At 42.7% G+C, this 21,913-nt stretch overlaps 1 protein-coding gene across 13 annotated transcripts in view; it reads left to right on the plus strand.

Annotated features, from left to right (window-relative positions):
* Positions 1 to 21,913, plus strand: part of KIF16B (kinesin family member 16B) — a 314,911-nt gene that overhangs the window by 187,370 nt on the left and 105,628 nt on the right. For 8 of the 13 annotated variants that reach the window (XM_074004743.1, XM_074004741.1, XM_074004744.1 and 5 more), the window contains 2 exons: positions 16,918 to 16,971; positions 18,516 to 19,874. In XM_074004743.1, the coding sequence (XP_073860844.1) occupies positions 16,918 to 16,971; positions 18,516 to 19,874 (1,413 nt within the window). Of the gene's footprint in view, positions 1 to 16,530; positions 16,564 to 16,917; positions 16,972 to 18,515; positions 19,875 to 21,913 lie in introns of all 13 variants that reach the window. The other 5 variants (XM_005568308.4, XM_005568310.4, XM_065522743.1 and 2 more) reach the window with 1 other exon arrangement.

The following is a 21,913-nucleotide window of genomic DNA, read 5'->3' on the forward strand; positions in this document are numbered from 1 at the left end:
TTTATCTTGGAATCTCCAGAAGACCCCACAGAGTGGGCACCTCACAAATGTTCATTGAGCTTGTAGGTTTTGGCCAGCAGATGTGCTCTCAGCACAAAGGATGTGTCTGCCCTCTCACAGGTTTGCCCAGGTCTTTTGTTCGTGGTCCCTGTGCAGTTTCCTATCTCCACATTACTTGGCCCCTATCTTTGTGAGTCTCTCACCCACACAGATGTGTTTCTACACATTTGGTGGCGTTACAATGACCATACCTCTTGGTTTCTTTGGTATTGTGTAGACCTGAGTGTGTTCTTTGCAACTGACTGAAAAATTGCTGCGTGGTACTCAGTTTTTCCCAGAACAGAGCTCTCCAAAAGAATGACTGGTTTGCAAATTATTGTATCCAGTAAGCGCCAAGTTATCTTCAGAGCAGTGTGAATTTTGTCTTTGTTCAGCAGGCCATCTACTAATTTTCCAAACAGCCCATGTCTAAAAAAAAATACCCTATGCTCTGAATTATAGTAAGATTTGCAGTTTTAAAAGCAAAGTTCTTGTTCCCCAAGAACATTATATCAGCCTGACTGGGCACATAGAGTTGGAACATAGTTTGGGAAATTACTGCTGGCCCACACCTCAAGCTCCCTGGAAGCCGTGATTTGTACGCACACATGCGTGATACTTGGTGCCAGAGACTTTTTGGATTAGGCAGAGAAGCCTGGTGACTTCCTTTGGGAGTTAGCTCCACGTTGGAGAGGTGCCCAGCCAGGGTCTTTGCCAGGAGATAATTTTTCCTGCAGGGGAAACATTCCTCCTCAGCTGGTGCAGCGTCTTTCAGAAGAAACCAAGCCGACTGCTCGGGCCTCCTCTGCCTTGCTTTGAGACTGCAAACAGGCGGCTCATTTGGCAAGCTGCAGAAGCTTTCACAGCTTCTTCAGAGTGCTCAAAGCAAAATTAGATAACTTCCAAGCTCATTTCAGTCTTGAAAATAAAAGAATTTTTCACTGGCGCATTAGCCTCCTCTGAGCACTAACCAGTGGTGAGCCCATTTAAATGGATGTATTTGAATAATTAAATTCTAAAGAGGAGAAACACCTAGCTTTCAAACCCAGTTAAACTAAAAAATATCAAAAATCAGATCAAACCTGTATCTGGTGAGCCATTGGAGGAGCATCATCCAAGGAGTGCAGCAACCTGAGGGGGTTTGGTTAGCATCAGGGCCAGTGCAGACCCCGCAGCCACGGAAGACCCCTAACTCAGAGGATGGTCTGAAGTTACCGATGATCGGGGAAGAAGGTGGATGAGTAATACTTAAATGTACTTTTTACTTTAATGTGTTCATTATGGGAAATTGAGAAATCACAAGCAAAAAAAAAGAAGTGACTGCAGTTAACATGTTACTGTACCTTCCAGCCTAGACCCCTGTTTCTTCCATTGTCCATCTTTGTCTCTGCCTCTCCTTGTGTAGATGTACACACACATTTATGTATGTGCACACATTTATATATATACATTTATATTTTATATCTTGTGCCAAGATGGATTAATGTTGGACTTGCAAGTTTTTTGCACTTATTATTTTTTTCTTTCATAAATTCTTTCACATTATTTTAATGTCCATATGATATTCCATTGTATGACTATTCCCTACCTCAGCGCTCTCCAGCCTTTTTGGCCCCGTGGACCAAGTTTCGTGGAAGATGGTTTTTCCAGGGACAGGGACAGAGGAGGGGGATGGATGGTTTCGGGATCAAACCCTTCCACTTCAGATAATTAGGTGAGTCTCGTAAGGAGCGCACAACCTAGATCGCTCGTGTGCACAGTTCATGATAGGGTTCGCGCTCCTGTGCAAATCGAATGCTGGTATCAGTCCGCAGCCTGGGGATTGGGGACCCCTTCCATACCTTATTTAACTTCTATTGGTAGGCATTTTGTTATCTCATTTTTAACTATCACAAGTTATTGGGCTGAAGAGCTTTGTAGCTAAATCTTCGCATTTTGCCATGATTAATTCCTCAGCGGGGAGGAAGTAGTAGTAGAATGGCCAGGCCAGAGTGCATATAGTTTTAAGGCTCTCGCTGCATATTCACAAATTATTCTACAGAATGTTTATATATATATTACCACCATTCCCACTGATAGATGAGACTATCCTTTTTATTTTGTTTTTCAAGCTGAAAATGGGCCTTCTTAAATGTGTCAATATAATTACGCCCTCCTAGACACAGTTCTAGGCTATATTCACAGGCCCTAGAGTCTAGGGAATCTGGCAAACAGTGGCTATCTCTAAAAGCAAGCCCTGGGCATCCTGGTCATCAAGAAAGACTCACCAAGCTCCTAATTCGTTCTGTGCTGAGTTACTTGCTATACTAGAATGCTCTATGAGATTAGCATCAGCCTTCCTGGTACTTTCAGATTAAGAATGGAAATGGATTTCCGGAATATAAAGCTGGAAAGAACTAGATTCCAAATGAAGAGTTCTGGGATTTGAATACAAAAAGCCAATGGCACCAAGGTGATAGTAAGGGCTTCTCCCCAGATGACAACAATTATATGAAAGGAAATAGTTTCATTTTCCTCCCTGTGTCCCACTCCTTCCCTATTTCTTTTGTATCTTCCACCCTCCCTCCCTCCCTTCCTTCCTTCTTCACCTCCTTTCTGCCTTCACTAAACTGGGAGGATGAATACATCACATTAGGGAGAAAGTAAGAAGACACCAATAACAGGGGTATGCCCATTGTTGTACTGAGCCTTAGCTTTGCTGTCCACGACTGCACACTTCCAGAAAACAGACATAGAATCTAGTTTGTTGTTCACTCAGTGCACAGCAGCGTACTTGGAACTTAGATGTCTAATAAACATGAACTAAGGGGAATGCACTTTTCCCCTTTGCTTTCTAACAATGTAGAAGGGGCTTCAGAAATAGAATCTGCTGGTAGCTGGAGATATTCTCAACAAGGTTTGCACCTTCATGTGAGGTCATGGTCCCCACTGCGTGTCCTGGGAGGGAAGAAGACCACATTCCCTTGCAAGCACACTTTTCTCTCCTCTTCTCGCTCACTCGCTGCTACTTTATAAATTGTCTTATCCTTTTTTTTTTTTTTTTTTTTTCTTACTGACCTTGAGCATGGACATTTTATACATGGAGTTGGCAGTATTTATGTTGCTGGTAATTTGGTAGTTAGCCTGTGTTTTAGTTGATGGTTATTTACTGTGTTTATCTCTGCTCGTTTATTTTATTGGGCCTTACCATTTTTCAAAAGTTTAGTTTGCTGCAAGGCTGGTTTCTTCTCCAGTTTTTGGTCTCAGTTGTTTTGCATTTTTATGGACCATTTACTAACTTTACAGTTGGCTATAGATTGCCTTAAATAGCTTGTTAAGATACACAATCTTGGGGAACATGTGATGAAAGCAACTGAAAGAAGTGGGCTTCTTCCTCCATTAACTGAGATTAGTGTTAATTACAGATTTTGCTTTCTTCCTTTTGTCCTTGAATATTATTCCACTGTGAGCCACTTTAACTGAAGAGCTTCAGGTGTTTTCTGTTTTCAAAGTAGGTGGGGAGATGAGCGCTTGAATTCAAAGAACAATGTGCATTTATTCAGTTACTTCAGATTGTATTGTCTGAGTGGTAGGATGCATTTTGCTTCAGCCATTTTATAACCGTGCAATCGAAAGCTGAATTGTCAGGGTCAGCTGAGCAAATGAGACTGTTCTGGTGAAATGATGAATGGCAGTTACAGGCAATGGTGGGAGAAAGTAGGTTTCCTCCTAGCCCTATATGACAGCTGATTTTCCATGGCAGTAACATATTAACTTGATTACATGTCAGCGGCTCTGTAATTTGTTAACTCATTTGATTAGAACATGTTGCTAATTCAGTCAAGGTTTCCAGTTGTACACATTCATTTTTGCTTCTGGGTCTTTGCATATGCTATTTTCTCCTCCTAGAACACTTGTCCATTTGTCCACTGGTTCTTCACATGACTAAATCTTACATGGTCTCCAAAATCTCCATTTAAATGTCACTTCCTCGAAGAGGATTTACCAAACGCAATCCAAATTTTACCTCCTGGCCTACTTATTCATAGCATCCTCTATCTTTTCTTGTTAACACTTTAAGTAGTTGGTGATTATATCTGTTTGTGCAACTGTCTACTCTTGGTCTCTGTATTTAGTGGTAAGTGAAAGAGTCTGGTTTTCTCAGTACTGTATTCTGACTTCTGAGTGGGTGTTTAAGGGAATAATTCTTGACTGAATGTGTGTATGTGTGAACTGTTTCCAGACAAGGAACTAAGGAACTTCCATACCCTCCTTTTATCACAGATCGTGACTCTTAACCTGGAATGGCTGGCTTCCAAGTCAGTGACACCATATGTTTAGTCACCAGCAGCAACTCCCATATCTCATGACCTAAGGTTAATTGTCATCATTGTTGGAAATAAATGGAGATGAACCACAGATTGATAGAAGCAAAGCAGAAGTAAAACAGTTGCTGTAATCAGTGTAGATTAAACAAAATTTTTTAAACAGGTAGTTACTCTCATTATAAAGTGAAATGCTTATTATAAAAAGTAACACATTCAGAAATGAATAAAGTAATCACAAGTATTCATAATCTTTTCACCAAGAAAAAATGATTGGTTTACATTTGTAATGTTTGCTTATATTTTAAGTACATATATTTAAGTGTACATCAAATATTGTAATTGTGCATTATATAGAGTATTTAAAAAAACAGAATTGAGGTTGCACTAGATATACAGTTTCCACTTTTTTAAAACATTTTATTGTGTGCTTTTTCTCACACCATTGAATATGATTCTTCATTTTATGTTTATATCATCACTGATTTAACTTTTGACTAATCATTAAGGACATTCAGAACTATTTCCTTTTTTTCCCATGTAAATTGTTGGTAACATTTCAATTAATTCTTTATATAAATCTTGGTCTACCTTGTTATTTTGTCAGCTAAATCCACGCCCAGAATTCTTTTTTTGATGGCAGCTGCTGCTTAAATTAAAGCCACATGGGGAGGAATGAGGAGGGAAATGTCAGGGAGAGAAGTAAGGAAAGGAAGGAATATACCACTGCGTCGGATACCTAGAAAAGAAAACGCACTGCAACAGAGAGCTGGGCGTGGTGGACAGGCTGGTGCCCCGAGACCCCTGGCAGCCCTGGTCTGGGATACTGAGGTGCACATTCTCAGCATTGCCTGGTTAGGGGTGTTGGCATGTTGTCTTTCTCTTGTGCGATCTCAGAGGTGCACGCGTGTGTCAGGTGGACTTGCAAAGCTCTTCACCTCAACAGTGTATCATCATGGCAGAGGAACTGCAGTGCCTTTTATGAGTCTTCTTTGCATCTTCAAGTTTCTCTTCCCTGTTCTCTTTTCCCTCTACCCACAAATGTGCACAGTGTTTCTTTCCTTAAACCAGCCTCTTCTTGGGCCACCCAGTATAGACCTCACCAAAATAGTTTTTCAGGATAATTTCCCATGTACATTTCCAACAATATGAAATTGTGTACATAAATCATGGTACATCTATGTTATAGAATTCCATGATATTAAACTATGTTGTAGAATAATAATCATTTGGTGATTTGTCCAAGGTGTATATTATGAGGAAATGATTAAAAAATAGACTCTCTGGTACGCTTTTCTCTGTGAGTGCATCTTTATGGCCGGAAAGGTTGAGGGCTGGGAACAAAATAAAGGAGTCATGGTGCGAGACACTTACCTGTGTTTTCCAAATTTTTTGCAGTGAATTATTCTAAACATGGGAGTGTGCAGGGTATTAAAAGTTATTTCTTATGGCAAAGAGACGGACATCGGTTGACACCGTCTCACCCAGGTGGTCTGTAACTCCTTGTCATTGTGTTTCTGGCTGTCAAGCTCGTGCCACTGACCTCAAAACACTACCCACAGCAATCATTGGTTGAGACCTACTCTGTGCCTTACAAAAAGCCCTCAAGATACACAGTCAGCCAAGGTGGGGATCTCCGTCCGCTGAAAACCCCAGTGGAGGGGGAGACAACCTCTGCCCTCTGTGACCTGTAAGGCCCTGGATGGTGTCCACCCTAGCTCTCTCTTGGGCCATGATTCTTCTCCTGTGGCCACCCTCCCTTGGTTTCTTTTCCTGTTGGCACCATGTGGTCCTTCTGTACTTCCATTGTCCTGCACACGTCCCCTCCTGGCCTGTGGCCTGGCTCGTCTCTCATGTTGGCACCAGATGCATCGTCATGGCCAATCGCTTCCTTCGTGCAGCTCTCTCCCGAGTGTCCTCTTCCCAGTCCTTCCTCTTCCCCAGCTTTATGCTTTTTCAGAGTATGTATCTCACGGCATACTCACTGTGTATTAGTGAGCTCAACCCCACACTGGTATAGAGGTTTATGAGGGAAGAGACTTGATTTCTTTTGCTGAGACCACAGTGCCTAGGAGAGTGCCTGGCATGTTGACCAGGTGAATTATGGGTGAGTGAACCAGCAGTTCCTGAAAGTCCTGCTCCGTGCTGTGATAGAGGACTCACAGGCGGGGGCAGCGGAAGAGAAGCTTGCTCAGGCAGGTGCCCTCGAGAGTGTGTCATCTGGACCTTTAATATTCTGCTCACAGTCTAACTTCCCTGTTATTTCTCACCACTTCCCCTTATTCAATCAGAGCAGTAGCCAACTGAGGCTCTGTACAGCTTCCTCTGTGTACCTCTCATTTGTCTTCCTTCTCCTATTTTTCTTCCACTGGATTTTCCCCCACCCACAACACTATGCTCCTCACAGTTCCATCCATTTTTCAAGGCCAAGCTCAGACAACACCTCCTCTGCAAGGCTTCCTCTCATCCCTGTAAATGCTGTCCCTCCACCCCATCTCCTTCCTGTTGAAAACATGCCCTTTCCCATTGGCCTCCTTACATTCTGTGTGATCGATACATGAGCATGTTTCCTTTCACTCTGTTTCACTCACTTAAGAGTACCCAAAGGCACGCTGTTCATTCTTTATTCCACTCAGAGTCCTGCCTGTTCACAGCAGGTGCCAGGACAAGTTTTATTGTATGTGTAGAATGCGTGGCTGAAGGAAGTGGAAGGAAAATTATGTGGTGCATTCTTCTGGTTTGTCCAATGGGAAGAGATATATTTTACAATGTTGGATCATTTTTAACTTTTGAGAGGCTCCTTCTGGGATAAAAAGTACCATGGTTTGGTTGAGAAGGTAAGATAGAATTCCGGGCTGGGTAGAAGAATGGATGAGAAGTTGGAAGAGGTGGGCTTGAGTCCTGACTCTCAAAAGGAGGTGACCTGGGCCCTCTGTCTCACACTCTGTTGGCCTCATTCTCCTGGCCTGTAAAATAGGATGGAGGGGCAGGGGAGGCGGGGTGTGTATGAGTTCAGTGTATGATCTATCTCAAGTCCTTATCAAGTTCAGACTGCCTGTGATCCTCTCGCTTGATTAGGAAAACCTCTGGGTTTCACATCTATGTTCCTAGCTGTCATTTTCAGAGCAAGTTATACCACTGCTGTGAGAAACAGGCCGGGGAGAAACTTAGTGGAAATGCTTATGATATCAAATTTTATTATTTTTTTAAAAATCAATCCTTGTTTCTTAGGGCACTTTCCATTTGGAATGCAAAAGGTTTAAGACTGGCTCCTTGGAAAGTCTTTAGTGAGTACCTTCTAGACCAGGGATTTGGAAATTTGTTAGAAAATCATTCCCAGAGTGCTTTGAATTTTTAAGTTAAAAACTCTGAAGTTTATTTAAGAGGGTTTAATTTCACAACCTTCTAGATTAAATTGCATTGTGAGACTTCTTGTCTCCCACCCCCATCTTGATACACACCCCTTGAATTGTAATTTTTTGTAAGTCCACCTACTGTGGGATACCCTGACAATGATTTGAAAAAAGGGTGAGTGGGAGTGAATAGTGTAGAAATTCCAATTGTGTCTACCAAACAGCTATTCCTAGCTTTCTAATGAAAGTTTGCTGAGAGCTGATTCACATAGGAAAGACTTCAAGGCCTTTCCATGAAGAGTTGGAAACCTGATGGATGGCTGGGTTCTTCTTTTCTTCAGTCTCCCAGAGCCTACCCTGGGAGAAATAACTGCTTTCTGCTTAGCCTTCAAGGAACATCTAGAATGTTAGGATTTGCAAGGTTGGGAAGAAGATTGGATAGGACAAGCACAAACCCCCTCACCCAAATTCAAACTTTCTCTTTAGTCTTTAAGATCCCCTAGTCTCCATGGGATTCACTCACTTGTGAGGTGCTTGAGATGACTCAAGTTTCCTAGGGGATGGTAGTGTGGTGAAAAGGTCAACATTTTTGTCTAAACCATTAAGAACCCTCTGTAGTTGGAACCTAAACCCTAGTGAAGCATCAGGGAAAGGTGAAACATCGTCCCCTGAGTTCTAGTGCTTTTCTAGTTCCTTACCAGATCTGGACTGAGGAATACCACTGAGCATTCCAGGCACAAGGCCAGGAGTTCTTTCAAAGATGACATATGCTTGATCAGAACTAGCTGCATAATTTGCAGAGTCTGGTACCTGTTGAAAGTTGGGCCTCTTGTTCTAATATCATTGAGAATTTCAAGGTGGCCACAGCAGAGCATCAAGTATGGGACCTGTCTGAGCACAGGGCCCTGTGCAGCTGCATGGGTCACACGCCCATGAAGTAATCCCTATTATTTGACAACAACCTAAGAGTCACCTAGGAAAAAGCCAGGCCTACACATTGACCAAGAAGTTTTTCCTTATCTGATCATATGCCCACTGAGATAATAGAGTAACATCCGTGCTAGGGACTTTACCAATATGACTGTCCCATAGGGAGAGCGCCTCTGTTGCCAGGGGGTCTCTCTTCCATGCATGTTGTGGGCTGGACTCAGCTTCCGTTACCCTCCCCATCTACCTGCACTGCAACTGCCTGCTCAAGCATTGACTGGACCTGGGTAGTCATACTCTGTTTAGAAAGTGAAACAACATCATAGGTACAACATGGATGACCATGAAGACACACAAGGATGCAGGTGTTTATGCTTTCAGTTCATTTAAATCTTCCTCATTTCTCTCTCCTCCCTCCTTCCTCCGTCCCTCCCTCTTTATGGTATAAGCTGAGACATTCCTACTCGCTCATTTTTTTATTGCCGATGATAACAGAAAGATTAATTGAAATATGTGCAGTTATACCTAAAAATGGTAGATCTCTTTTAATGTAAAAGAAAAGGCTATCTCTGATTTAAAAAAAAATAGGTTGTATGCTGTCCTGTCCTTTTTTTGTTGGACTTAAAACAGTAAGTGTACTTCCAAGTGTCATTTTAAAATGCTAAAAACACCTGCAAAAATTACATCCTTGGTGGTTTCCTTTTAATTATAACATTTGGGAAATTAGAATAGGGAGCCATGATAATTCCAGTAAAGTAAGATAATGAATTACACATTTAAAATGAAGCCACCTTCAAATACAATTATTCTTGATGTTCTCTCCTTGATAATGACACACTCACATTTATATTTTACAGTCTACTGAGGTTTATTATCCCAAATAATTATCATTGATTATGGAAATAGGTGCATTTTGGAGTATGATTATTAAATATGTAATATTTAACAGAAATGATCCAGTGTGAGCAGCAACTCGTATCACCGCATATCTAAAAATACTCTCTAACTTTGGAATGACTCTCCCCTCATACTGTTTGTGATTTAAGACTGAGCATCTTTATGGTATTTTTTGTTTGTTTTTTAAATGTTACTCTTATTTTTGAGGAAACAGGTATCATTGTTTACCAAAGGTATTTTGCTTTCAGTAGAAAACAACCAAAGTTTCTACCTATTTAGAGACTGGTCACAGAAAGGAAATCACAAGTCTTCATTAAGAATTAAAATGGTATTCTGTCTCTGATTTCTGACTCAGTACTTTACAGTACTACTTTCAGGGGCCAGAGCAATGGCCTCAAGCACCTGATCTTGACAGCTTCCCTTAATGCACATACTTCCCTTTCTCCATCCCAACAAGTGAAGGCTTCCCCTAAGGATGACCTGTGATTTCACCAACCCGGAGACTCTTAGATCCTCCTCCAAGCTGCTCCAGACCATCCTTCCTCTGCCCACTGGAGCACTTCTGAGCCTCACTTGGGACATCTGCCTGTCCCACTTTTTGCCTTTCGCACTCTTTGCCTGTCTGTACTGTTGCCTTCTCCTCCCCTTCCAGACATTTCCTTCTAAGCCTTTCATCATTCTAAGTTGTGATATTATCTTCAGTGATTCTTTGAAACTAACTCATCCTGCAATCTAGTTACTTAAATAGCACTCCCTTCTTCAGCCTGGAGACTTTCTTTGATTTCTCACTTTTCCTGTAAGTCTTGTCTTGTCTCCATTTACTTCCCTATCCAATTAAGTCCCTCATCTCCAGCACTTGAGCCATCTGCTTCCCAGATCATCAGATGGTCCTTCTGTTCTTCCACTTATGTGAGTCCTATTGATTCTAGAACCATTGTGCTATCTCCCTGCCCTAAGCCTATATCTAGACATCTGAGCTCAGTGCAACGGAGAAAACCACATCAACACAGAGATCAGTGCCCCTGTAAATTAAGTCTCTAAGCTTGAATGATGCCCAGCCAGCCCTTTCTGCTCATTTCCTCCATTAGTTCTCTTGCCCACTGGCCTCTTCATTATTAGAAATAATGTTCCTGACTCTTTTACTTCTAACCCCGCCATTATTTCTCCTCACTCTTATGAAGAGGAATCATTAGGCAGAGGAGCTTGTTTCTGACTCCGTATAGAACACAGGAGTCCTAAGAGAGCAGCACCTTTAAATCCCACGTCTGCTTTGCATTCATCCTTTTCTTCTTCTTCCTGTCCCAATGAAAGAACTCCCCTTTTGCCTTTCTCAGACTAACTTCCCCTACCTGTACTATGGATCCTATAGGATTAATAGCTAGTATTTATTAACTAAGTTAATAGTGGTTGTGAGTACTCTTGCTGGATCCTCTCACCAACTGAGATCTAGGATTATTTTTGAGCCTGTGTTCAGATGAGGTAATTGAGGCATAGGAAAGTTGAGAGATTGTCCCATGGTCATATAGGAGCCAGAATTTGGTCTGGGCTGGCACCCGTGCCCGAACCCTTGCTCTCACCCATGGTGCTACCCTTTCCTTTCCTGCCCTCTCAGAGACCTCTCTGTCCATCAGATATTCCCAGCCTCTTTCCAGTTTTTCACTCAATCTCTCTGTCTCCTGCTTGTTCATACAAGGATTTAAATAGGCACAAGTCTATTTCGTGTGTTAAAATGAGCAGCCATTCTCCTAAAACCAACACCTTCCCTTTATAACTAAACCTACCAAGAAAGCGCTCTACTATATTTACATTCACTGTCTCCAGTTTCCTCTCACTCACTCCTCAGACCTCTGCAGTTCAGCCCCAGCCCAGCAAAGGTCTCTCCAAGATGAACCTCCACATTGCGAAGGTCATTGGGTGCTCCTTGGGCTCTGCATTTTACTTGGCATTCCTGGATTATTCCATGCTACTGAGCTCTCTCTTTCTTCAGACACCCTCTTCCCTCTGCTTTCATATTGTCTGCCCTTTCCTGATTTTTCTCTGTGTCTCTAACTGCTCACTCCCAGCCTCATTAGAGGCCATTTATCTCTGCCAGTCACCACGAAGTCTGTGATCTTTCTGACTTCGCAGTAAGCTCCTTTGTTTTCCTTCTGCACGTGTGTCCTGGGTAACCTCACCCACTCTTGGGGCTCCAGTTCTTGTCTACATGCCGGTGAAGGCCAAGTCCACATCTTCAGCCTTGATACCTGCTTATGGCATGTATCGTGCTGCCTGTTGGACATCTCAGTTGGATGACCCTTTGTAAACACTGGCTTCTATGTGTGTAAAACTGAACTTACCTTGAAAGCAGGACAGAGAAGAGATTAAAATTGTAGGCTCTAGAATCAAACCTGATTCTGCCGGTTACTAGTGACGTTGCCATTTCTCATGTGTGAAATGATAACAGTGACTTCACAGGGTCACTGTGAGGATTAAATTCACAGTACCTAGAGCAGTGCCAGGTATAGAGTGAGTCCCCTGTGGTCGTTAGCTTAGCTTCAGTGAGTGTCAACCGCTGCCCTGGCCTCTCCCACCTTGAGCGCCAGCACTGCTACAGCTGCCACTCCCCAGCCCCCTCCCTCCCCGCTGCTCTCCTCATCTCGGTGAACCATAGCAGTGTGAGGCAACACTCAGCCCCTGGTGTTTCCAGGTGCCAGGCAGGCATCTTACATGTCACATCTCACTTGATCCTGGCTACAGCCCTTTGAGGTGGGGCCTGTTACTTTCTTCAGCCTCTATAGCAATGAAGCATCCAAGGTTAAATAACTTCTTCATGGTCTCAGAACACTAGAATTTGTATTCACACCTGCTGATCTCTGGACTCAGTCTCTTTGTAATTATGTTCTGCCTTCCTACCCCCTATAGGAGTTGGACAGAAACCTGAGGGTCATCTTTGCCTTTTTCTTTCTTTTTACCACCCCCATCAAAATGCCACCAGTTGTCAAGTTTTGTCAGCTCGACCTGCTGAGTATCAGGAGAGAGCTTCACTTCATTTTTTTTTTTTTTTTTTGAGACAGAGTCTCTCTCTGTCTCCCAGGCTGGAGTGCAGTGGTGCGATCTCCACTCACTGCAAGCTCCGCCTCCCGGGTTCCCGCCATTCTCCTGCCTCAGCCTCCCGAGTAGCTGGGACTACAGGCGCCCGCCACCGCACCCGGCTAATTTTTTGTATGTTAAGTAGAGACGGCGTTTCACCGTGTTAGTCAGGATGGTCTCGATCTCCTGACCTCGTGATCCGCCCGTCTCGGCTTCCCAAAGTGCTGGGATTACAGGCGTGAGCCACCGCGCACTTCTTTATCCTCGCACCAGGATAATAAATTCTGGTTTTAATATCTAATGTGACGTTGTAACTGAGCACCTACTTTTTTTTTTTTTTTTTTTTTTGAGGTGGAGTTTTGCTCTTGTCTGCCAGGCTGGAGTACAGTGGCGATATCTCAGTTCACTGCAACCTCTGCCTCCCGGGTTCAAGCCATTCTCCTGCCTCAGTCTCCCGAGTAGCTGGGATTACAGGTGCCCGCCACTACACCTGGCTAATTTTTATATTTTTAGTAGTGACGGGGTTTCACTGTGTTCACCAGGCTGGTCTCAAACTCCTGACTTCAGGTGATCTGCCTTCCTCCCAAAGTGCTGGATTACAGGTGTGAGCCTCTGTGCCTGGCCAACTGAGCACCTGCTTTTTAAAAATTGAGCACGGTGTCAGGTACTGTGCTAGGCAAGAGACTACAACAGTCTGTAAGAGAGATGGGGTCCCTGTCCCCCCCAGGCTCCTGATCAGTAAGTGACAGTCAGTGTGTCACACCTGAGCATGGGGTTCTGAGCCCAGAATTTGGTAGTACCTAGGATCAAGGCAAACAGTTGACTTGGGTCCTGCTCTGTCATCTACTTAAGTTTCTACCACTAACTTGTCACTGTCTTCTTGTATTGTTCCTGCACCCATCTGTTTTCTACAGAACCCCAGGAGTATGTGTTCTTCAACAGTCCTGGCCCAAGACATTTTTCTGCCACCTCCTTTAAGATCAAGTTCAGAGTCATTAACGTAACATCCAAGGCTTTTCACTGTCTGGCTTCTGTTGTCCTCTTGAACTTCATATCTTGCCACCTCTCCTATAGCAAGCCCACATCTGATTTTACTAGCTTTCTTTGAGTTTCTATATCATGCAAGAGAAAGAATGACCCAGATTAGATATATGCTTCTTCAGGAAGCTCTGCTTGATCCTAGGTACTACCAAATTCTGGACTCAGTACCCCATGCTCATATGTGACACACTGACTGTCTCTTACAGACCCGGAGCCTGGTGGGAACAGGGACCACATCTCTCTTACAGACTGTTGAAGCCTCTTGCCTAACACAGTACTTGACACTGTGTTCAATTTTTAAAAAGTAGTTGCTCAGTTAAAATGTCACATTAAATATTAAAACTCAGAACTAATTGCCTCCTTGAGACCATGCAGCTCACTAGTAGCAAGAGTTGTGATTGGCAGCAGAGATTTTATTACCGAACTTGAATTCAAGTCCTGCCTCTGCTGCTTACGTACTCTAAGCTTCAGTTTCCTGCTTTGTTAAAAGGGATGAGAAATATGCTTTCTAAGGCTGGAAGAACAAGTGACGGAGGGCATGCTGACTGTCAAACACAGAACCTGTTTCTTTTTTTGTTTGTTTGTTTCTGCTGCCAGGGTTCCAGATGTCATTTTGCTTTTTTTTTTCTTTTTTTATTTATTTGTTTTTTTATTATACTTTAAGTTCTAGGGTACATGTGCACAACGTGCAGGTTTGTTACATATGTACACATGTGCCATGTTGGTGTGCTGCACCCACCAACATGTCATTTACATTAGGTATATCTCCTAATGCTATCCCTCCCCCCTCCCCCTACCCCACGACAGGCTCCAGTTTGTGATGCGCAGAACTTGTTTCTATAAACAGTCCTCAGATGGTAGGTTTCCATCCGAACGCCCAGTGCTCAGTGTAGCATTTTTGGCTGTGCACACGTGACACTGTCAAAGCCAGCTCTACTGGTGTGCGCACTGAGCTCTCATTCACAGAAAATAAAATCAAGAGTACAGTTCATTCCATTAGGGAAATGCTTAGGTTTTAAAAAGTATTTGATCCAGTGATTCTTTTTGACTATGTAAATATCTCTAGAAAGACTGAACTCTACTGAAGTGTGAAGATACCAACTTGGAATCCTTCCTAAGGTTCTGTTTAATTTTAACGAAGTCCTAAGACTACTTAATGCAATTGCATATGGGCTAGCCTTCATGACTGGCAAATGCTTTTCATTTAGATTTGTATGGCTGATTTCTCATGCTAAGGTACAGATTATTTTTGTTTGTCAGTAGAATAAATATATTGTTATCTAACAAGTTTCAATGAAATATTTAATACTTTTATATCACAAATTTGAACGTTGCTCATAAACTGAGTTAATAGGCGGTATTTTGGAAGCAGGCTGCCATGAGTTCACATCCTGGCTCCACTACCTATTACCACTGTGACCTTGGAGAAGGTGTTCAACATATCCAAACTTTTGGATTCCTCATCTGTAAAATGGAGATACTGTTTGCTGCCTTTAGAATTTGCTGGGTGGACGAGGGAGATTATGTGCAAATCACCCCACACAGCACTTACCATGTAAGAGATACTCAGTTCTGCCTAAAAACGCCACCATACTGTAGTCCCAGCTGCTCAGGAGACTGAGAGAGGAGGATTGCTTGAGCCCAGGAGGTCAAGGCTGCAATGAGCCATGATCACACCACTGCACTCCAACCTGGACAACAAAGCAAGACCCTGTCTCAAAAAACAACCCCAAAACGAAATTCACCAGACTTCTTACTCTCAATATTTCCCCATGTTATTAAACTGGAAAGAGAACTATTTGAAGTTCTCTTTCAAGTTTGTTCGCTCATGACTAAGTAGTTGTTTCCAATCTGAATTTTGCACATTATTCAAGGAAGAAGATTTATGGTGACTTTTCTGTAGCCACGCTTTTTAGCTGTATCTGCCCTCTACCACAACAGAAAAATGTATAAGCTTAAGAATTATAGTTCAAGCGTGGTGGGGTGGGGGGGTGGGGTAGCTGGCAGTGTCTAACCCAACCCCAATCCCAACCCTGAAAAAAAAATGAAGAAATACAGTTTCTGCTGCTTAATAAGAATAGTTAAACTTTGCAATAATTAAATATAATATTTGATAAGAAATCAGCTTGTGTTATTATTTTAGTGAGTTGTTTTAAAATTCCCGAAGACCTAAATCCCTTTATTTTACCACCACTATGAATCTGTTCACAATCTCACAACTCCCATAACTCCTATGTTGCATAACTATTAATTACAGCAGGAACTTGATGAACCTACATGCAGTATAACTATCTATAAAGTAGTAAAGATGCCAGTTTGATTACTGTTTATAATTATTATTGGTACTCAGTTATTTTTTTTTATTTTTTATTTTTTTTGAGACAGAGTCTCGCTTAGTCGCCCAGGCTGGAGTGCAATGGCGCGATCTCGGCTCACTGCAAGCTCCGCCTCCCGGGTTCACGCCATTCTCCTGCCTCAGCCTCCCGAGTAGCTGGGACTACAGGCGCCCGCCGCCTCGCCCGGCTAATTTTTTTTGCATTTTTAGTAGAGACGGGGTTTCACCGTGTTAGCCAGGATGGTCTCGATCTCCTGACCTCGTGATCCGCCCGCCTCGGCCTCCCAAAGTGCTGGGATTACAGGCGTGAGCCACCGCGCCCGGCCGGTACTCAGTTATTTACCATGATTATCTTGAGAAGTGTAAAACATAACAGCTAACTTTTTGGAGTGGAGTGTTTGTTTCATGAAATTATTGGGAAATGTAATATTTATAAAAAGATGTTTCAATTTGTGCATGGCTATTGGCTTTTAAGTACCTTACTGCTTTTCTCCTGATATTCCTTCCTATTAAATGCTTTCCTTAATTGATGTCTGTGCTCTCTCTCTCTCTACCTCCCTGGCAGTCTTTTCCCTATAAAAGGACCCATCTGTCTAAGGTAGAGATTCTCCATTTTTATATACTCATCAATGCTAAGCTGCATGGAGTAGACGTGCTTCTCATTTAGAAGTCTTGTTTAACTCTGCTTTTTCAATACAGTTTTTGTTTTGTTTGTTTTCCTTCAAGTAAAATCTGTTCTTTTCAGCCTGAGTTCAAGTACCCAAAAGTATGTCTAATTCCTAATCATAGTCCTAAAGCAAAGAATGCATTTTAATCTTGCTAATCCATGGTAATTAATAGTAATATTTGGAAAACTGATGCCCTTTTGAATATGTGACTCTGTATAGAGAGACTGAGAGAGAGAGAGAAAAGCTCTTTAGAAAAGTGACTCATTTTCATTTGATTTTATTAGACTTGAATTTGAGAGGCAACAGCGTGAAGAACTTGAAAAATTAGAAAGTAAAAGGTAAGCCACATGGGGTTCAAGTTTCAACACTACTGTAGTCTGGATTCCTGTGTTAATATCCTGGACTGATTTCATCTGCGTCTGCTTCAGTACTTCGCTCTTGCTCTGTGTCTGTTATTTACATGTCTAATGACTGCAGGTCTTTTAGTTTTGTTTTGTTTTTGTTTTTGTTTTTGGAGTAGTTGGTTTTTCTTCAAGTGTAAATTTTTTTAAACAGTTCGTCTTCAAGTATTTATGAGAAACGAGAAATAGAGTCAGTAGGCAAATTTAACACACCAATTAAATTTAATACACCAAAATGTATTCATTTAAAATGTAGTCAAAAGTAAATCTTCTCTTAATAACATCCCCTGAGTTTTTAAAAAGCCTGAAGAATGACAGTTTCCCTTCCTTCTACCTCCCTGCTTTTAAAACATCTTTCCTGATACTGTTTAGCCGTTTGTATTTCCCCATGTATAATTTGCTTTTCTTATTCTTTGCTCACTTTTCTTTTGTGTATGGGGGCACAGGGTGGAGGGAAAAATGGCTGTTTCATTGATTTGAACAGTTCTTTATATGTTCTGAAATAATTCTTTACCTGATAAAACTGTATTTTCTCCTTTTCTGTCTTTCCTGTCCTATTTAACCAGCCAAGACGTAGACCAAAGATGACAATTAGAGTAAAAACTAAAACTATAGAAAATCTGCAAAGTAAATGTTTATTTTGTAGGACCTGGAGTTTAAATGTCACAAATAAATGGTCTTAGTTTCCAGCATCATCCAGGATAAACATTTGGTGGATCAGGAGGTGGAGGCCGTGTATTCCTAATCTAACTCCATGCTCTTCCTCTGGAGGCCATCCCAACCCCAAACTTTATGGTACAGTGCCCTGTGGAGATCATTTGTTCTCCAACAGAAAACACAACATGTCACCTCCCCACCAGCCTGCAAAATTACGTATGTGTATATTCTAATGGAGGCTCCAGTTAGTTTCAGTGTTATGCACTAATAAACTAACATTTTGGACCATTTGATGATCACCATTTGTCCCAAACTAGTGATTAAATGCTACGTAGTATGTAGTTTTTTAGCTGGAACAGTGAACTGTCGATTATCATGACTTTGATATTTGACCCCAATGAGATGAGGACAGCATAAGCATTTTTATTTAATGTTGTCTTGTAACTGAACTTCTGTTGAGTTTTAGTCATTGGGCTGAATAAAGTTATTCACATTTAATTTAAATTGGGCATGGTTCTTTCTCTTCGAGCTCAGGGGCCTTTTAAAATTATATCATGCATAACACATTATGATTATAGGCTCTACAAAGAAATGATATCAGAAGCCACTTCAGGAGTATAGGCAGATGATATGTTAGACAGTTAAAAAATAAAAAAATTAAACAGGATGCTGCTGGAAATTTAAAGGAAAGCAGTTGCTCTTCTTTTTTTATTTTAATGGAGGCTTTGACCTGGTCGTCTGTGCATTTTCAGAACATTTCAGTAAAGTTAGGGCAACATTTGAACAATGATCAGATAACAACCAGTCAGTGCTTTGCATTTCAGGAAACTCATAGAAGAAATGGAGGAAAAGCAGAAATCAGACAAGGCCGAACTGGAGCGGATGCAACAGGAGGTGGAGACCCAGCGCAAGGAGACAGAAATCGTGCAGCTCCAGATTCGTAAGCAGGAGGAGAGCCTCAAACGCCGCAGCTTCCACATCGAGAACAAGCTAAAGGATTTGCTTGCTGAGAAGGAAAAATTTGAAGAGGAGAGGCTGAGGGAACAGCAGGAAATCGAGCTGCTGAAGAAGAGACAAGAAGAAGAGACCTTTCTCCGTGTCCAAGAAGAACTCCAACGACTCAAAGAACTCAACAACAACGAGAAGGCTGAGAAGTTTCAGATATTTCAAGAACTGGACCGGCTCCAAAAGGAAAAAGATGAACAGTATGCCAAGCTTGAACTGGAAAAAAAGAGACTGGAGGAGCAGGAGAAGGAGCAGGTCATGCTCGTGGCCCATCTGGAAGAGCAGCTCCGAGAGAAGCAGGAGATGATCCAGCTCCTGCGGCGCGGGGAGGTGCAATGGGTGGAAGAGGAGAAGAGAGACCTGGAAGGCATTCGGGAATCCCTGCTGCGGGTGAAGGAGGCTCGTGCCGGAGGGGATGAAGATGGCGAGGAGTTAGAAAAGGCTCAACTGCGCTTCTTCGAATTCAAGAGAAGGCAGCTTGTCAAGCTAGTGAACTTGGAGAAGGACCTGGTTCAGCAGAAAGACCTCCTGAAAAAAGAAGTCCAAGAAGAACAAGAGATCCTAGAGTGTTTAAAATGTGAACATGACAAAGAATCTAGATTGTTGGGAAAACATGAAGAGAGTGTCACAGATGTCACAGAAGTGGCTCACGATTTCGAGAAAATAAAGCCAGTGGAGTACAGGCTGCAATATAAAGAACGCCAGCTACAGTACCTCCTGCAGAATCACTTGCCAACTCTGTTGGAAGAAAAGCAGAGAGCATTTGAAATTCTTGACAGAGGCCCTCTCAGCTTAGATAACACTCTTTATCAAGTAGAAAAGGAAATGGAAGAAAAAGAAGAACAGCTTGCACAGTACCAGGCCAATGCAAGCCAGCTGCAAAAGCTCCAAGCCACCTTTGAATTCACTGCCAACATTGCGCGTCAGGAGGAAAAAGTGAGGAAAAAGGAAAAGGAGATTCTGGAGTCCAGAGAGAAGCAGCAGAGAGAGGCGCTGGAGCGGGCCCTGGCCAGGCTGGAGAGGAGACATTCTGCGCTGCAGAGGCGCTCCACCCTGGGCATGGAGATTGAAGAGCAGAGGCAGAAACTTGCCAGTCTGAACAGCGGCAGCAGAGAGCAGTCAGGGCTCCAGGCTAGCCTGGAGGCTGAGCAGGAAGCCCTGGAGAAGGACCAGGAGAGGTGAGATTGGGAAGGAAGGGTGTGGCATACAGTGGGTGCCAAATGAGTGCTCATTTTTCACTCCTCATGTTGTGTTTATCACTTTTTTTAAAGTTATTCTTTTAGCCTTCATATTCTCTAATACATAGGCACATGCTTGTATTTGCCAGAACTGAGGAAAGTACCCCTAAACTTGTATTTCTCCTTAGTGTCCTTGTTTTAGAATTGTTGGCCTAGAATTGAAAAACACAGGAACAAAAGCAAAGCCCATGTTCATTATCCTACTCACCTATGGAATGCGTGTGTTTTAATATTTTGATAAATGCAAGACTGAGAAAGTTTCCACTTTGATTTCTCCTTTCCTTCTTTCTTATCTCCCCTGCCTGTCTCCCTCTCTTTTCTCTTTGTTCTTCCCCTTCCGTTCCCTCCTTTCTCTTCCATTGCATCTATTTCCTCCTCCTTTTTCTTCCTTTGCCCTCTCTCTTTCCTCTCCTTCCCCTTTCTTCCTTCCCCCCTCACCCCTTTCTCGCTTGCTCCCTGTCTCTTTCCTTCTCTCCCTATGTTCCGCCCTCCTCCCTCACCTCGTTCCATCTCTGCTTCCCGGCCCTTTCTTACCAATGGTTTTGCATCTTCTCCATGACTAGCACTTGTTGAAGTAAGTATCATCCCTGGAGTTCATGGTTTGCATACAGGCTACTGATTTCTACAACCTGTTGGGAATAAAAAATAAATACTTTTCCCACCCCTATTGAGTCACAGTATTTAAGAGGAGGCCTCAGGACTCTGCATTATAAAACAATCAACCAAACCAACAAACAAAACTCCAGATGATTCTGAACACAGTGGGATATTAGAACATGTTTGGTGATTTACTGGTATTATTTTTGTTGTCATGAAAAATAAAACTAGGAAACTAGCACTCTTGTCTTGTAAGATAAGGATATTTATCTTCCTTCACCTATTTTCTGTCACCATGCTTACCAGACCATAAGTTCTCAAAATGAATAGTACGTGAATTTGAGAACACCTTTTTTGGAGCCTTGAAGACATGATGACAAGACTTACAGAAAGGCCAACAGCCACCTGGGTGATGCAAACATCACCCGATTTGGAGACTTGCAAGAGGAATTTATAGCCTGGTTCAGCCCCTTCCTATCAAGATGGTAGGATGTTCTTACCTTGGGCAGGATCTTTCATCGCTGGGCCTCAGTGTCACCACTTGTATAAGAAGAGGATGGATGAGATCACAGGGTCTTGCTGTGGGTCCAGGCTGGAGTGCAGTAGTGTGATCATAGCTCACTGCAGCCTCAAACTCCTGGGCTCAAGCAATCCGCCTGCCCCAGCCACCCAAATGGCTGGGACCCCAAGTATATACTACATGCCTGGCTTTTTATTTATTTATTTAAAGATATGGGGTCTCCCTGTGTTGCCCAGGCTGGTCTCAAACTCCTAGGTTCAAGCAGTTCTCCCACCTGAGCCTTCTGAAGTGCTGGGATTATAGGCATGAGCCACCACTCCCTGCTCAGCTGAGATCTTAAGCTCAAATTGGAGAGCTGAAAGCTTGCCCTCTCTGCAGTACTTCCCCCACCCACAGCACCTCCTAAGGGGGCTGCACCAGAGGCCCAGTGTACTGGCCAGGACACCCCACCTTGGCATTTAACAGACACATGGGACCGGTTGCTGATAACAAGGCAAGACCCACTCAGAAGTGTTACTGTAGCCTTCACCCATCACACTGCCTGAAAAGGTCAGGACAACTTCCATTCAAATGATTGGGTTATGCTATGGATTATATTTACCATCGCTGTCTGGTAGTTCCCTCAGGCAAAACAGCAACAAAGTAACAATCAAAAACCCTAATGCTGTTATTTCAGAGAAATAGGTTGGGGGTTTAAGAAAATGATTGCAGGTATGTTATGTAAATGAAATTGCTAGATAAAGATCCAGCCCCAGGAAATTTAAAGTAGTGGAGGGCACACTCTCAATTTGTAGCCTGTAGTGTGCAATAAGAATGCAGCATGAGCTTTTAGCTTGATGTCCTTGGCTTTTGTCACCTGGCC

Source organism: Macaca fascicularis, chromosome 10 (genome assembly GCF_037993035.2).
Source record: "Macaca fascicularis isolate 582-1 chromosome 10, T2T-MFA8v1.1".
NCBI classification, from domain to species: Eukaryota; Metazoa; Chordata; class Mammalia; order Primates; family Cercopithecidae; genus Macaca; species Macaca fascicularis.